Genomic DNA, 17411 nt, shown 5'->3' with positions numbered 1-17411 from the left:
AGAGAAAGGAAAAAAGATTACCTTGAAGTTTCACATGACGTCAGGAAGATGTGACGTAAGAATGAAATTTTACGGTTCGCTGATGGGTCTCTCTCTCTCTCTCTCTCTCTCTCTCTCTCTCTCTCTCTCTCTCTCTCTCTCTCTCTCTCTCTCTCTCTCTCTCAGACCTTCCCAGGCTTCGTTCCTTTCGTAAACATGGCAAGTTAAGAGTTCTTCACTAATCACGACATTTGCCCGAACACTGCTGCTGCTGCCGTTCACTTTTTGACTGGTGGGAGTTTGGATTGCGTCACGAGGTCAGCGATAGACTTCAGGTGAAAAAAAAGTAATGCAAACTACGACGTACTGTACAGTCAAGTATCTCCTTGTCATTCGGAGATTATGTAATTTTGTCATGCGTACCCCTGTTGACTTCTTGTACCTTACCATATGTTCATATGACCATGCATAAATCAATAAATGACATAATACACTACCAAACCGACATTCTCCCCACTTACAAGAGAAAGGTAGGCGTTTAGAGAAAATAAGTAAAAGTGAAGATGGAGATTGAAGTTAGAAGGAAGGAATCGATAGAAAATGTGACCCAATAATAGAATGGAACTTTGAAAGGATAAGTTAGCTTTACATCTCCCTCCTCCTATTCCTCTGTGTCGTTTTCCTAATGTCAGGGGTTAGCCTCGTATATGATTCCTGTCCTATGCTCCTCTCGGTAGTCTCTCGTACAGTGAAGCACCTTTTATCACTACTGCCGAGTGAATTTGGATCAGTTTTCCTTGTAACTTCACGATCATGTTAATATCGGAAGTTAGTTTCCTTCCTTTAGTTTCTTTCTCCTTCTCTTTCTTTTTCTTTCTTTCTTTCTTTCTTTCTTTCTTCCCCTTTTTCTTCTTTTTCTTAAATCCATTGTAGAATGTGAGGTCTCTCTCTCTCTCTCTCTCTCTCTCTCTCTCTCTCTCTCTCTCTCTCTCTCTCTCTCTCTCCTGTCCGCCCTCATTTTTTTTCTTCATTTTTTTCTATTCCTCTCTTTTTCTTTCTTTCTTTCTTTCTTTCGTCCCCTTTTTCTTCTTTTTCTTAAATCCATTGTAGAATGTGAGGTCTCTCTCTCTCTCTCTCTCTCTCCTGTCCGCCCTCATTTTTTTCCTTTCATTTTTTCTTTCTCTCTTTTCTTTTTTCTTCTTACTTTCTCATTGTCGTTTACCTGTTGCTTTTCACTGGCCAACATGGAAGTAATGAGCTATTAGCGGTGTGGAGTCAGCTAGCTTTCATGCAACCTATTGCGCCCTCGTAAAGTCACACTCAAAAGCAGCGAGCCTAACGACAGTGGTCATTGACGTCAAAAAGGGATGAAATGGAACCTTTGTCCGGAGTCTGGGAAGGTCAGAGAGAACATGAACACTTGTAGGCTTAAAGAGAGAGAAAGGAAGGTAGAGAAGAGCGATGTCTTTCTTTTTCCTCTTGGTGATGTAAGTATGAATGCTCCCTCCTCTACCCACCCCCACCCGCTTTTTATTGTTTTGTTACCGTACTGGAGGACAATGCCACCTTTTAGGCCTGACCGCTGATGGTAATATATATATATATATATATATATATATATATATATATATATATATATATATATATATATATATATATATGAATGAATAAATAACTCACTGTGCTTTACTTGCTGCAAGGCGGTTCAAACTGTCTTACGTGTGAAAGAAATGTAAGATCTGCATGAACATAATAAAATTAGTAAAGAAATAGTTTATTTATGTTCTGGGATGTTTTAAGATAGTTCAAATTGTGTATTAGGTGTGAAAGGAATGTACGTAGTACGCAGGACCTGTATTATGAAATGCTTTGGGGTTTCATAAAGATTAGTTTGAAAATGCTGCATAAATCATTGGTAGAGTTCTCATTTTGTTTTCCATTCCATAAAACTATCACTATCATGAAAGCGTACTAGAAAACCAGTAATAACTTCCATTAGAGTCTGTCAGAAGTTGTAAGATACTGTTAAGTTTGAAAATATTCCCAAGATTTTCAGTTTATATTCGCTTATAATAAGAGTAATTGTACCTACGATGATGATGCAAATGATTGATACGTGTCTAAGTAACGCGTTTCCCTGATAAAATCAGATGGTTTGATGTAAGTTTGTAGCTGAAGGCGTTGCTATATTGTGGGTAGAAGAGACAGGAATGATGGATGAAATGCTAGTCTTATTAATCATTCCTAGGCCATATTTTTCTTACATAGACCTAATCCATGGATATATAAGCAGGTAGCCTTCTCTGTCACCACCACTATCAGCGCTACCACCATCACACGCCACCAATGTATTTATCCATTTGTCCATTACCCGTTAGTACTCATGTCACCAGAATCAAAAGGCATTACAATTAATCATGTGCCTTTAACTTTCATTATACATAAGAGACAAGATGCCAGACACCACCTATGAATGTAACAACCACTTACGCCCACGTACAGCATCCCTTCAGACACTTCAAAGCAGGTGGATGGGTATTGATCAGTGTTTTATGGTCGCCATATGTACTTCGATCAATCCATTAGTGGGTTTGAGCCTAGTAGTGATGCAAGGGACCCTCCTATTGGTTCCTGGTCACGTTGCATCCATCGCGGCCTCAGCCACAGAATCATGCCACGTACCTCTTTAAAGACTAACTTTAACGTATCCCAGATGTGCTATAGGTGGAGTTAGGCATGTTAGTATCTTATAGTAGCAAAGATCATCTAGTGAAGAGGCTAGAAATGTGATGAATGTTGGTTAGAATTGGTGTGTGAGGGTGATATATGCTAAGTTAGTTGCTTAATCCAGTGCTAGATGGCAAGTACACGCCGAGAGAGTCACGTTGTAGGTGGCATGTTAGTATGAACGCAGAACCTCAGTGTGTGTCAAACCGAGTTGTGTGTCTAGTGCAGTGTCTCGCACCGTGTTCACCTCCACTTCTAACATGAGCAAATGCGATAAAGTTTCGGTTAATGACAACACCTAAGTGAGTGAAGAGAATCATTATGACTGGTGAAGCAAATAAGCCCAAACCCAAACATCATTTAGTACACTGGTTTAGAAAGGGACTCCGCCTTCATGATAACCCAGCACTGCGCGCTGGCCTTAAAAATGCAGTGACTTTCAGGTGCATATTCATTTTGGACCCATGGTTTGCCGGCTCCTCAAACGTAGGGATCAACAAATGGAGGTGAGTACAGCCAAAACCCCCCGGGAGAGTCCTCAGAGGTGTGAGTAATGAGTTCTGACGTGTATTTTAAGCCAACAGGTACACTCGTGCACCACAACATGGCGCCTCCATTACGTAATATGACCCAACATCTCTAGTCAGTAGGGGGCGGAGGGGGGGTAGGGACAATAACAAGTCATAGATTTATTTATTTATTTATTTATTTTTTTCCTGACTAGGAAGTTATGAAGCCCAATTAATTAAAATGAGTGTGGTATAATTTTTGGCATTGATCACGCGCTGTGAAAGTTATCGGCTGGAGAGGATAAAGGAAAGTAATAGGAATAATGGCTAACCTTTTCTTTCCCTAATAGTGTGAAATTGTAAGCTCGAACAAATGAAAATAAGGAACGCGTGACAGTTCTTTGCTTTAACCGCTCTGTGTGAAAGTTACTGGCTTCAAGAGATAAGGGGAGGTAATAGAAATAATGCACCATTTCTTCAGCTTTATGTGAAATTGTTAGCGCGAATTAATAAAAGTAAGCAAGATGTGGCAATTCTTGGCAGGTGGGAATAAGGAAAGTAATGTTAATAATGACTTACCTTTTGTTTATTATTAGGTGCGAAATATATAGCTCGAACTAGTGAAAATAAGACTAACCTTTTCTTTACCTGTTAGATATGATATTGTAAGCGCAGAGTAATAAGAAAAAAAAAGAAAACGCGTGATAATTTCCAGATTTACCGTGCCGGGATAAAGATCAGCCATAAAAACTTGTTAGGTTAGACGGACCTCGTTGCGTAATACTACCGATGATGTATTCAAACAACACGAGAAGTGGAGTTTGTCATTGATGAAGCCAAGGGAACAGTTTAGTGAAGAGAAAGATCAATCGCTTAGAATAGATTTAATGCACTTCAATTTTGTTTGTGTCACGTATGTATTTGTTTGTCAGATAAATTGACGTCAGTGTACTAAGAGAGTTAAGTTACGTTATATAAACCATTATGCAACCTTTCTTTTTCTCCTGTCTTTGACCTTGTGTTACATAGCCTATCCGATGCCTTTCCTCATCTGCCCTTGTGTTTTTGTATTATTAGCAATTCATCACCACCACTGTTACTGCTACCATCACTGTTATCATCTTCATTATCTTTCTCCGCCTCCTTCACCTCCATTTCCTTATTATTGTCAGTTTTTCTCTCTTCCTCCTCATCCTTGTCGTCATCACCACCATTGCCATTCTTTTGAGTGGAACTGTCTATTGAATTACTTTTTTTTTCTTATAGAGGAATGACTCTCTCTCTCTCTCTCTCTCTCTCTCTCTCTCTCTCTCTCTCTCTCTCTCTCTCTCTCTCTCTCTCTCTCTCTCTCTCTCGTAATTCTTAGCCATCCACCTTATCGTCTATCAACCTCTTCTCTGTTCTTCTATACTATCCGCGTCATCTTACCTACTCGCTTACATCTCTCCACTTACTTAAACATTTTTACCTCCATCTGTACGAAGACAAGAGTTCATTTCAGTTATTAGTTATATTGAAACACAATACACAACGAAAGGTAGGCGTTGTGAATTGCTCCCGTAATGCACCTGCCTGAACCACGTGATGGCTATTGATGTTCGAGACGGGTGTGGCGTCAGCACCTGGCCTATTAGGGCATCAAACAATGCAATTGATACCAGCACGCATGTTCTGATTCTGATTATTCTCTCTGGGGCAGAGCTGTTTCACTCTTGGCATTGTTGTAGTTTCTAGGGATTGTTGAAAAGAAATGCTGATGTAAGGCAAAATTAGTGAGTAAGTAAATAATGAATTTAAATTTAAACCTCGGACTAGTATTATCCTCCTCCCTGTTTCACCCGTTGCATTGTGGTTTCTTGGGATTGATGAAAAGAAATGTTAATGTAAGGCAAGAATGATGAGTTAGTAAATATGTAAGTCAAATTTAAACTTTTGTATTTTATTTATTTTTTTTATTTTTTTATTTTTTTATTTATTTATTTATTTATTTTTTTTCATCCTTGGCATTGTGATTTCTGGGTAACGGTGAAGAGAATGTAGACGTAATGCAAGAATAATGTGTTAGTATAAAAGCAAGGCGGATTTTAAAAGAGAATCGTAAAGTTAAATGGAAATTATTAGGATAATTTCGCACACCCACCTCTTTCCCACGGCGACCTTTCCTCTTTAGGCCCCGCGTCCTTCGGATACTTCATCTCAGGGACACAGGCGTGCTGGTCTCCTTTTCTGTGCCGTCTCGCTGCCTACAGTCTTACCTTCACTGTACTATTAATAATCTGTCATTACGTCATGGGAGAGGCAGAAACGAGTAAAACTTTGTAGAATATATATATATATATATATATATATATATATATATATATATATATATATATATATATATATATATATATATATATATAAACTTGCCAATACTACGTTGTGTCAAGGGGAGATAAAGAAAAGAGTAGAATTTATTAGAATATGGAAAAAAAAAAAGTTACTAATACTACATTGTTATAGGGAGAGAAAGAAAAGAGTAAGATTTAGTAACATGGCAAAAACAGTTACCAGTATTTCTTTGTGTCATGGGGAGGGAAAGAGAAGAGTGAAATTTCATGCACTGTGCTAAATCAAAGTCAGTAACCTGTACGAGAACATTGTCATAGGGAGGGGAAACAAGAGTGAGGTTTAGTAGAATTTGAAAAAAAAAAAAAAAAAAAATCACTAATACCGCATTATATCGTGGGAGAGATTGAAAAAAAAAGCAAGATTTAATTTAATGTGGTAAAAGAAAGTCACTAAACATTACAATAAATATTCAGTAGTATATTAATATTTTAGAATTCGCATTTATTCCCCATTAAGACATAAATAATCTGAAAAAAAAAATAGACATAATGAAAATGCTACCATTATGCTGCACTATCATCTGTCGCCTTTTTACCAGTCTCTGTATATAAATTCCCTGTCATCATACTAATTATTTTGGCTTCACGACACTACCACAGCAATCACCATCCAATACCGTTATATTTACTACCTCTAACCTCACTACCACTCCAGATATCCCCTATTTTGTACTTTTATTACTATAGCACTCCGCACCACACTACCTGCTCCTCTACCCGTCACCTCTTATGTACCGTCATGCTCCTATCTCAGCATATCACCCTCTGTCTCTCCACCTAACACATTTTATATATTTTAATTACTATATCACTGCACTACTCTTCACAACACTACCTGCCACCTCTTATGTACTGTCATGCTCCTATCTCAGCATATCTGTTTACCTCTCAACCACGTTTCTTGTCCTCTCCGTCTGACATTTGTTATATCTATTCCCACTTCCAGTCTTGGCTTCACACATCACCTATTCCGTAGTTTTGTCATCTACAATATCCTGTCTTTCCGTCACCGTCCCCCCGCCCCGCCCACTCAGCCTAACATACCATCAAACAACGATCTTTTGTTCTATGATTTTTTTTTTTTTTTTATTAGGACGTGGTTAATCAGGTTATCACTGCTTTTATCTATTTATTTGTCTTTTTTACGTTAATGATGCAGAATTATTGTTCTATCATTATATTCACTATAAACGTAAGCTTAACGTGCTTCCTCAGCAGCCTGTTAAAAGGGCCAGGGCTAAAACGCAGAAAGGTTTTATGAATGCTGTCAGCCTCACTGTCAGTCTGCTTTGTTTTTACGTTAGTGATGTAGAATTAATTTTAAACTACCACAAATCATGAAAACAGACTTGTAAACTTTTGCCTCCTCACTGCCAGCCCCACTGTCAGTTTTGTGCGCTAATGGTGCAGAACTATTGTTAAACTACCACTACAGTCACTAAAATACTTGTAATTGACAAGGGTAAAACACAAAAGAAGAAGAAAAAAAGTAGTAGTTTTAAAGATGCTGTCAGCCTCACGCACGCCATTGAGCGCTCAGACACGCTGTTTTCTGATAGCCAAGTATGTGTACTGTGTAGGCTTGGTTGTAAAATATTCTTAGCCTTCCCCGTACCGTGTGCTGCAATACTCTAATGGGTTTCCTGTACCGGCAGAAGGTCAGGGATGAAGACGTACGATAGCTGACATACCCTTTAAGGATAGTACAGGCGTAAATAGTTGTTTTTCATATAGGTTTTGACTAGAAGCAGCGAAGTTAGAATAAATAGTAGTAACAGGTTTCCATATGATTGTTTACTGAAAGCGGCGAAGGATTGGAGTAAACATTTGCGAAGTTTTGCGAAGAGTTGTAGATTAGTATAGGAATAGTCAGAATGGTTAGAAATCGTTATTAGACGAAAGAAACGGATACATTAGAACCACAAGGAGAAGGCTCATGCAAAACAACTGCCCTGGATGGAAATGGGACACAAGCTGAGAAGTTAGAAATCGATATTTCCTTCAAAGCCAATCCAAGCAGTAAAGAAAGTAGATGTTTTGAGGTTTCAAAGAGACAAGCCATGGCTTCATTTCATAGCAAGATCCGCATTAATCAGGTTATTACTGCATTTATCTAATTATTTGTCTCTTTACGTTAATGATCCAGAAGTATTATATTATTACTGGGGAAAAAAATAAAAATTAATAAATAAGTAAATAAATAAACTTAACTTGCTTCCACTACAGCCTGTTAAAAGGGGCTTTGGAAAATAACACAAAACAGTGCGACAACAAAATATGCAACAAAGACAAAAGATACAAAGTAGAAAAAAAAAAAAAAGACAATGGATTAAACGTTTCTGCCAGTGAGTATTTTCAAAGACCATGGAGATTAATTATCAGCCGTGTTTCTTTGAGTTTCCTCCCTTTGATGGTTTAGTAACCTTGCTAAACCATCACCGAAATCAGATACCAGTGGTTTCCTATGAGTTCCTTCCCTTTGATGGCTTAGAATCCTTGCTAAACTATCACAAATCACGAAGACACTCATGACAACGTAAACAACTTCCACTGCAGTTTGTATGTAAGAGATGGGATTACGAAATGTTTGCGTTACTTCCTCAACATTAGCCTCGTGTAGAAGCAGAGAGGTAGACTTCTCTCAGACCTGTTTACAAGTTTCAGATGTTGAGGAGCTTAAAATATCGATACGTGTAGGTTGATACAAGAAACATTAATTGTCTTGAGGTCACTAGAGAGAGAGAGAGAGGAAAGGGAGAGACACACGTCCACTCTCCATCAAGTGTATCTGTCTCTTCCTCCTCCTCCTTGCGGGAAATTGACAATTCTGTTAAATCTGATGAAAAAAAAAGAAGTAAAATTAAACCTTTGAGTAATTTTTTTTTGACGCAACTTCAACTTGCACAGAGTAATAAATGATCATGATGGGTCCTTATAACTTTTCTTAAGGTCTTTTCCAACTAGCTGCATTTGATTGTGGAGTGAAGGATGGTCTCTCTCTCTCTCTCTCCTCTCTCTCTCTCTCTCTCTCTCTCTCTCTCTCTCTCTCTCTCTCTCTCCTCTTCTCTCTCTCTCTCTCTCTCTCTCTCTCTCTCTCTCTCTCTCTCTCTCTCTCTCTCTCTCACACACACACACACACACACATACACACACACACACACACACACACACACACACACACACACACACACACACACACACACACACACACATGCTGCCGCCCGACGCGCCTCGCCCGGTCCGTGCCACCACACACACACACACACACACACACCCCTGAAGGCGCCGCGCACGGACCGGTACAGACTCAGTGCGATTCCCACCATGGTGCGAGCCATCAATCAATAGTATTTCCCTCCTAGATTAGACTTACCTTTAGGATTAATGTTAAGTTTTTCCCCATCCCCTATGTACATTTTCAGTTTGTCAACTGCCTAAATAATAAACCGTTTATTATTATTATTATTATTACATCACTGCCTTTCTGCTTCTTGTGCTGTTGAAATCACGTAATCGAGACATACTGATACTGATGACGATGATGATACTCAGTAAGACCAGACGCTGTTAGATATTAGGTTATCGAGAGGGCAAAAGGAGATGGTGTGTTTGGCCCAGTAGTGGGAAAGCTAGTAGACATGAGGAGGATGGGAGTAAAAAATAAAGATTACATGACAAGTTTAGGTAGTAAAAGAGAAAGAAAAGGGAGAAGGTGGAAGTAACATGTAATGGAAAGTTAGTAGATATTAGAGGCCGGGAATAAAAAGTCAGGTTACACGATGAGCTGGGTTGAAAAAAGAAAAGGGATGTAAGTCGAAGTTTGAACCGCCTCCTTATGATGCAGGATGAATAAGTGAATGGACAAAGTGACATTCTTGGCAAGGAGAATTGAGTGTGACAGGGGAGTTGAGCCAGAAAAGGAGAGGAAGGGATGGAATGGTACTAGATTATTTTTCATTTTAACTTATTCTTACAGGAAAGGAGGAAGATTAAGACATGAAAGGATAAAAAAAAAAAAAGCTGGGGAAGGTAAAGTATAGACAGTAAAAATTAGTTGAATATATGGATGTTAATTGGACTTTTAATCATTAACGTAACTAGAATATGCTTCCAGCTGTGAGTAATTAAGTTGCTAATGCCAGATCAGCAAGAAGCGTTTAAAGAGATAGATGAATTTATGAATAGGGATGATAGATGGATAGAGATATGTTTTATATAGAGACTGCCACGTGTAGGGTTAATGGCTTCCTGCAGCTTCCCTTGTGTTCTTACGTTCCTCTGTACTGAAATGGATTAAACAGGACTTGAAGGAACTTAGTATGAATAAAATAGTTGTTTAAGAGCACGCCATAAGATTGTGAGGTTTTTGTTATCTGTCTGTTTGTCTATCTATTTTTGCCCATTTGTTTATCTATCTCTTTTTATCTTTTTATCTATGTCTTCATATGTGTATCTATCTACATATTTATTTGTTTGTCTTTGTGTATCTGTCTTTCTATCAGTATATTCATATATCTTTCTATCTGTGTCTGTATATTTGTCTTTCCGTCGGTCTCTCTATTCGTCTATTTACCTATCCATGTAAATATTTATCTATCTATCTATCTGTATCTATATCTACCCATGCATCCATCCATCCATGTATCTGTTTATCAACCTATCCAACCATCCATCTATCTGTCTGTCTATCTATATCTCCAACCAACCATCCATCCATCCATCATCTATCTACTTATCTATCTATCCATCCAATCATCTATGCATCTGTCGATCCATCTACAACAATAAGAGTGAACGCCACAACCAAACATTCAGTGCTAAGGTAGTTTGTTGTAATTGTCCTTGGATTCGTTATTAGATATGCCTGTGCACACCTGAAGGCCTGTTGACGTGTTACTTGTGCTGAATGATTGTTTACTAATTATATCATGTATTATATAATTTGTTTCATGCTTTTTTTTCTTATTTGTATTGTTTCGTTATTTGTTTTGTTGATATGTTTCGTATCATTTTATTTGCTTATCTTGTTTATTTGTTCGGTCAGAGAGAGAGAGAGAGAGAGAGAGAGAGAGAGAGAGGGAGAGAGAGAGAGTCTTGTCATCACAATAAAAATAAGTCACTCAAACTTTCTACAAATAATACGAAAGATCAATACAATACCCACGCACATAAACATACATGCATGTCTACCTACCTACCCACACACACACACAACACACACACACACACACACACATACATAAATAACATTTCGAAGAATTGACACATGAAGGAGTTCACCTGTATACACAAACTCACCTTTGACGTCAGCTGCCGGGATGCGTCCAAGGGTAAAGCAAAATGACGTCACAGGAACGCCTTTTATACACCCAAAATCTTTCCTCTTTTTATAAAATTTTCTCCGATAACGATAAAAAAAATAATAATAGGAAGTGACTCTCAGGTCGAGTAGTGGAGGAATGAAATAGACTCATTAATCAGGTTAGAAGCCAATCAATAGGGAGTTTTAGATTAGACAAACGTATGAGTGAGGATGATAGGTGGAAAAAGATGGGTATGTTTTATAGTGTAGACCTGATGGTTTCTTGCAGCTTCCTATATTTTATGTTCTCATCTCTTCCTTTTTGATGAGTGAACGGAGAGAGAGAGAGAGAGAGAGAGAGAGAGAGAGAGAGAGAGAGAGAGAGAGAGAGAGAGAGAGAGAGAGAGAGAGAGAGGGAGGGAGTTGCGTAATGGCGTGTGTGTGAGAGGCTGAGACCCCAGAGCGATCTTACATAATATCGACTAGTGTACCTTGTTCGTGTGGTAAGCTTGCTATTTCATTTCTCAGGCACGATCTCGAGAAAGGCCACACAAAGCAAGGCAGGATGGATGTATAGGTGAAGGTATACAAGTAAGCATATTTCACTGCCAAGGTTAGCTGCCATTACTTCCCTCCCTTGTTACACGCAGTCTTACATAACAGTCAAGGACGCCGGGGAGGGAACTGCAGCGCTGGTAGTGGGTTTGGTTGGCAGCCCTTGCTCACCTCTGCCACTGCCTTCTCCTCTGGCTCCTTCTCCTCCTCTTCACTTCCTCGTTCTCGGCGGTCTCCTCCTCCTCCTCCACCTTTTTTTTTTTTTTTTCTTCTTCTTTTTTTTATAATCGATTCATCAAACAGCTTCGTGCTAGAACCGGTGAGTTTGTTTAGTTAGCTTGTGTTCTTACTACTACTACTACTACTACTACTACTACTACTACTACTACTACTACTACTACTACTACTACTACTACTACGCATTACATACATCTGAATTTATAAACACGCACTCAACCCCTCCCACGCCCTTCCCCGTCTCTCTCTCTCTCTCTCTCTCTCTCTCTCTCTCTCTCTCTCTCTCTCTCTCTCTCTCTCTCTCTCTCTCTCTCTCTCTCTCTGACCTTCACCTTCGACCCACTGTTCATAGCTAAGTATCATCAAAATGTGCTTGCACTCTTCACTCATCGATCCTCCGGGCTGACGAGAGAGAGAGAGAGAGAGAGAGAGAGAGAGAGAGAGAGAGAGAGAGAGAGAGAGAGAGCTCAAGGACGCCAGCTCGTACTACTGTAGGTCTCTCATACATAATATTTCGTCTGTAGTTTTCTTCCTTCTTGTTTCCCTCTTCTCTCTCCTCTTCCCTCTTCTACTCTCCTTTTCTGTTTCTTGTTTACACTGATATTTTTCTTTCCTCCTCCTCCTCTTTCTTTCTTTCTTTCTTTCTTTCTTTCTTTCTTTCTTTCTTTCTTTCTCTTTATTTTTTTATTTTTTACGTTAATTTCTTCCTCTTTTCTCTATTATTTTTCTATCCTAATCTTGTTCTTCTGTCTCCTTATGACTTGATAGTGCATGTTAAAAAGATAGATACAAGGTCAATGAATCTCTCTCTCTCTCTCTCTCTCTCTCTCTCTCTCTCTCTCTCTCTCTCTCTCTCTCTCTCTCTCTCTCTCTCTCTCTCTCTCTCCCTCCCCCTCTCTCCCCCCAGACTTACTTATGTTTAATAATACGAAGCTTTTTTATCCGTCTTACTTGTGTCAGAGCTGAGTGATACAATGTGTGTTTGTGTGTGTGTGTGTGTGTGTGTGTGTGTGTGTGTGTAGGAGGAGGAGATTGCGTGTGGGCGTTTTTTTTTTTTTTTTTTATCTCATTTTAATGAAACTCGGTGGGGGAACATTGAATCTTGAAAATGTGGAAAAATGTTGCAAAATTACAAAGCTATTCGCATATCATGGTTCACCCTCTCACTCACATACACACAGAGAGAGAGAGAGAGAGAGAGAGAGAGAGAGAGAGAGAGAGAGAGAGAGAGAGAGAGAGAGAGAGAGAGAGCATAACGTCCTCCGAGGGGTATGTATCCATGACAACGGTGACCTACTGCCATCAAATCTTGTGCTGCAACTTCCTCCTCCTCCTCTTTTCACCCTCTCATTCCTTCTCGTCTCACTCTTCCATATCTTTCTCTTTTCTTTTCACCTTTCTTATTTTTCCTCCTCTTCCTCCACTTCTTTTTTATTCCCTCTTTTTTTAATCCCTCTTCTTTCTTCTCGAAATCTTTCTCCGTTTCCCTTTTTCCTCTCCTTTTCCCCTTCCCTATTTTGCCTCGTTCCTTTCTCCTTAGTCATCAATCATTTAAAATATGCACTCTCTCCTCCTTTAAAGCCAAATATCACAACCCAATATTATGTTTCTAGACATTGCGCTTATGTCTAAGGGTCAGTACACTCTGGAAAACATAACATGGGCCAAGCAAGCAAGCACTCGACGCCCCCCGGTCCTGGCAGCAAGCGGGGTGACAGGGACACAAACACTCTGGCTATAGAGTTCGTTCACCTCTCCCGCCTCCCTCCTCTGTCTGTCTGCAAGCTTAGAGTGCTGGCTGGTATAGCGTTTGCTTGGGCGGTTTCATACGGGTTTGGTTGTTTTACTCTCTCTCTCTCTCTCTCTCTCTCTCTCTCTCTCTCTCTCTCTCTCTCTCTCTCTCTCTCTCTCTCTCTCTCTCAACCATAAACGTAAACGTATTGAAACGAAACACGTAGCCTCCTCTTCTCTTCTCTTCTCTTCTCTTCTCTTCTCTTCTCTTCTCTTCTCTTCTCTCTCTCTCTCTCTCTCTCTCTCTCTCTCTCTCTCTCTCTCTCTCTCTCTCTCTCTCTCTCTCTCTCTCTCTCTCTCTCTCTCTCTCTCTCTCTCTCTCTCTCCACCGCTCTAGCACGCACGCAGCGAGAGGCGAGGAAGAACAGTTGCATAACCTCGAGGAAGGATATTGGAAAAGCAACACAGAATCACTACAAGCTCCCATCGCGCACGTCAACCCAACGTGACAGAAACTTCCTTTTATTCTTCACCCGAGCGTCTTTCTGCCACGACCTTTGTATTACGCTACTACTACTACTACTACTACTACTACTACTACTACTACTACTACTACTACTACTACTACTGTTGCTGTTTCGTTAGTGTTTTCTTTTGTACTTCACACTTGCAAGGTCGAATGGCGTAAGAATATTATTGTAACTGCGGACTTTTGTACTGAGAGAGAGAGAGAGAGAGAGAGAGAGAGAGAGAGAGAGAGAGAGAGAGAGAGAGAGAGAGAGAGTTTTGCTTTCTGTTGCTATTATCATTCGTATTCGTTTCCCCAGTCAGTTTTACCAGGAAAATATCATTAAACAGTAGAAAAGTTAAAATTCTCTCTCTCTCTCTCTCTCTCTCTCTCTCTCTCTCTCTCTCTCTCTCTCTCTCTATCGTGCACTAATAAGCAACAGCAGACACCCAAGAAGCGCTGGGTGAAGAGATACCTACTCAAGGCCGTCTAACCAACATACCACGCGGGGCTTCTCATCCTGAACCCTCCCTGGCCTCACTTCAGCTGGCTCAGAACTCCCCTCAGTCACTCCCTGAAAGCATAGTGTTAATGAACTGGGTACAAGTTTTTTGGTACAGTTTGAAGACGCCACGGACAATACAGGGAATGATCGATATTACACGCACATATGGGCAAGAGAGAGAGAGAGAGAGAGAGAGAGAGAGAGAGAGAGAGAGAGAGAGAGAGAGAGGTGGGGGGAAGATAACACAGACCCTTCGTTTCGTACCAGTTATTATTATTATTGTTATTATTATTATTATTAGTAGTAGTAGTAGTAGTAGTAGTAGTAGTAGTGATATTCATAATTATTATTCATAGGTGCGGTTTGTGATAGGTAGTTCAGTAAGTTGATAGAGGGTACAACACAAGAACAGTTGTATGCAATCTCGTCCATTGTGTAGCGATAAGATAACTGATAAGTCTCTTATTTTGACACGCATTTATTTCACTTCGATAAACCAGTGTATACATTTATTGTGCACTCGATATATTATGTACTGAGCTTCCTTCTTTCTATAGATCTTTCATTGGAAGTAATAATCTTATCCTCTCCTTTGCAATTAATATATTACGGTTTTCTATATATTTTCCTTCTCTTACGTAAATCTCTCGTTTGACATTATGATAATCTTATCCTCCCCTGCAATTAATATATTATGTACTGATTTTCCTTCCCTCTTTTTACGTAATAATTGTATCCTCCCCTTCTGCGTCTCCGTCAGGTTCCTGCTGCAGAGTCTGGAGGACCTGGACACCTCCCTCAGAAAACTCAACTCCCGTCTCTTTGTCATTCGTGGTCAGCCTGCCCACGTTCTGCCTGAGCTCTTCAGAGTAAGTAATAGTAGTAGAAATGGTTCTCTCTCTCTCTCTCTCTCTCTCTCTCTCTCTCTCTCTCTCTCTCTCTCTCTCTCTCTCTCTCTCTCTCTCTCTCTCTCTCTCTCTGTGTGTGTGTGTGTGTGTGTGTGTGTGTGTGTGTGTGTGTGTGTGTGTGTGTGTTGACTTCGCCAAGTTTGTGTACCGTTACTACACACACACAAACACTTGGCAAGCGCGCAACACCCACTTCACAACTGTTCCTTCCATCCTCCCACCTCACGTTCACCTAATCAGATATTACTACGCAACTATCTAACTAATAGAGATCTACTTAGCAATGACCACTGTGACCAATGTGACGTGCTTGAGTTAAATGAAGGTCATGGTTGTACGTAGTAAAGGAAGATACAAGTGTAGAATTGGCAACAGTGACGAGACAGTGGCGGGAAGAATGTACCCAAAACAAACTGATGTCCTTGAAGGCGTGGGGGGGTAGTGACCGGTTGTGTATATACAACCGCGAGAGAGAGAGAGAGAGAGAGAGAGAGAGAGAGAGAGAGAGAGAGAGAGAGAGAGAGAGAGAGAGAGAGAGGCATATCTGAGGATGTATAGGGAATGAAACTCTCTCTCTCTCTCTCTCTCTCTCTCTCTCTCTCTCTCTCTCTCTCTCTCTCTCTCTCTCTCTCATTTTCTCAAGATTTTTATTTTTTTTCCCTTTCAAACTTCTCCTCTGTAAAATTTTCCTTTCTAAGCATCTCCCTTTTTCGCTTATCATGTGTATTTGTGTGCATCCTTCCTACACAGGTGGCCAGGTGTTCGCGTAAACGAACACCTGCTTGCCGAGATGTTTGGCCCACCTGCCCTCGTGTATATGTAGTGACTCATGCTCTGAATCACCGAGAAATTTTACTAAATAGGGGAAGCGGTTAGAGGAAGCAGCAACCGTCAATTGAACTTGTATCGGGGCACTAGTTTATGGTTTTCAGCTGACCTTAACTCCGTAACACTGCCTAGGAGAGAGAGAGAGAGAGAGAGAGAGAGAGAGAGAGAGAGAGAGAGAGAGAGAGAGAGAGAGAAGGGTGGGGGGAATGTTCTGTAATACTTTTGCGTCGCATCGCTGCCACTTTCAAAAGACCCAGTAGTTGAAGTTATACAGGTTTTTAAGGATGTTTTTATGATGATTCTAGAGAGATTAACAAGATTTCTACTATTAACAGTAGCACCCTTGAGAACCTGGCCAATCATCTCTGTGGTCTTTAAAAAGTTTTAGTGAGAGAGTAAAGCATTTCAGAATATGAGCCAGAGAGAGAGAGAGAGAGAGAGGGAGAGAGTACCAAACAAGCATCACGATCATATTTAAAAGCCTAGCTCGTGCTTGTTGGTGAATTTTATTGCGACACATCATTCGGGATATGAGGTGGTGAGGTGCGTGTTTATTCCTGCCGATATGTGCCTGCGTGCGTGTCCTTGGCATTGGGGAGGGGGAGGAGGAGGAGAAAGAAGAGGAGGGGTATGGGGGGGAGTTAGTGGAGAACGTGCTTAGTGAAGAGAGAAAATGAAAGAAAGAAAGAGTGTATCGATTAGAACAGCGGGAGCAATTAGAGAGAAACGAAAGCTGAGGCGGGTTAGGAAAATGGAAAAGGAGGGAAGAACGCATATCCTAGGTTAGTAAAATTATGTAAAAATAAGAAATTAGAAAGGAACGCATTTATTATGGTGGAAAGAATACATAGGGAGAGGATAAATAAAAAAATAATAATTTATCAGAGCTGTGGGAGAGAGAAGACACTTGACAGCTCGAGACGTAGAAGCTGAGAAGAGACGAGAAGGTAAGGAAGGAGGACGTATAATTATGAAAGAAGCAGTTAAAGAGAGGGGAGAAGGAAGTAATGTGTTTATTATTATTAATATGACCAGGAAGGGTATTAGAAAATAGACAGAAGGAAGGAGAACGTTTATTATAGTAGCGATTGAAGAGAGGAAAGAAGGAAGTAATAAGGATGATTAGGGCACGTATTCACAACGCTGTGCTCTCTCATTATGACTATTTTCAAAAGCCATAGAGATGATTATCCAGGTTCTCAAGAGCGCTTCTCCTAATAATATAGAAATAT

General features: G+C 40.1%; 1 protein-coding gene across 1 annotated transcript in view; it reads left to right on the top strand.

Moving 5' to 3' along the window:
• Positions 1-2884: 2884 nt before the first annotated feature.
• Positions 2885-17411, top strand: part of LOC135089126 (cryptochrome-1-like) — a 26002-nt gene continuing 11475 nt past the window's right edge. Inside the window, 2 exon segments of the mRNA XM_063984390.1 lie at positions 2885-3212; positions 15204-15312. Of these exon segments, the coding sequence (XP_063840460.1) occupies positions 3028-3212; positions 15204-15312 (294 nt within the window). The 5' untranslated portion in view covers positions 2885-3027.

This window comes from Scylla paramamosain, chromosome 32, assembly GCF_035594125.1.
Source record: "Scylla paramamosain isolate STU-SP2022 chromosome 32, ASM3559412v1, whole genome shotgun sequence".
NCBI classification, from domain to species: domain Eukaryota; kingdom Metazoa; phylum Arthropoda; class Malacostraca; order Decapoda; family Portunidae; genus Scylla; species Scylla paramamosain.
Note: the sequence above shows the minus strand (reverse complement) of the source record. Positions and strands in the feature narration are given on the sequence as shown.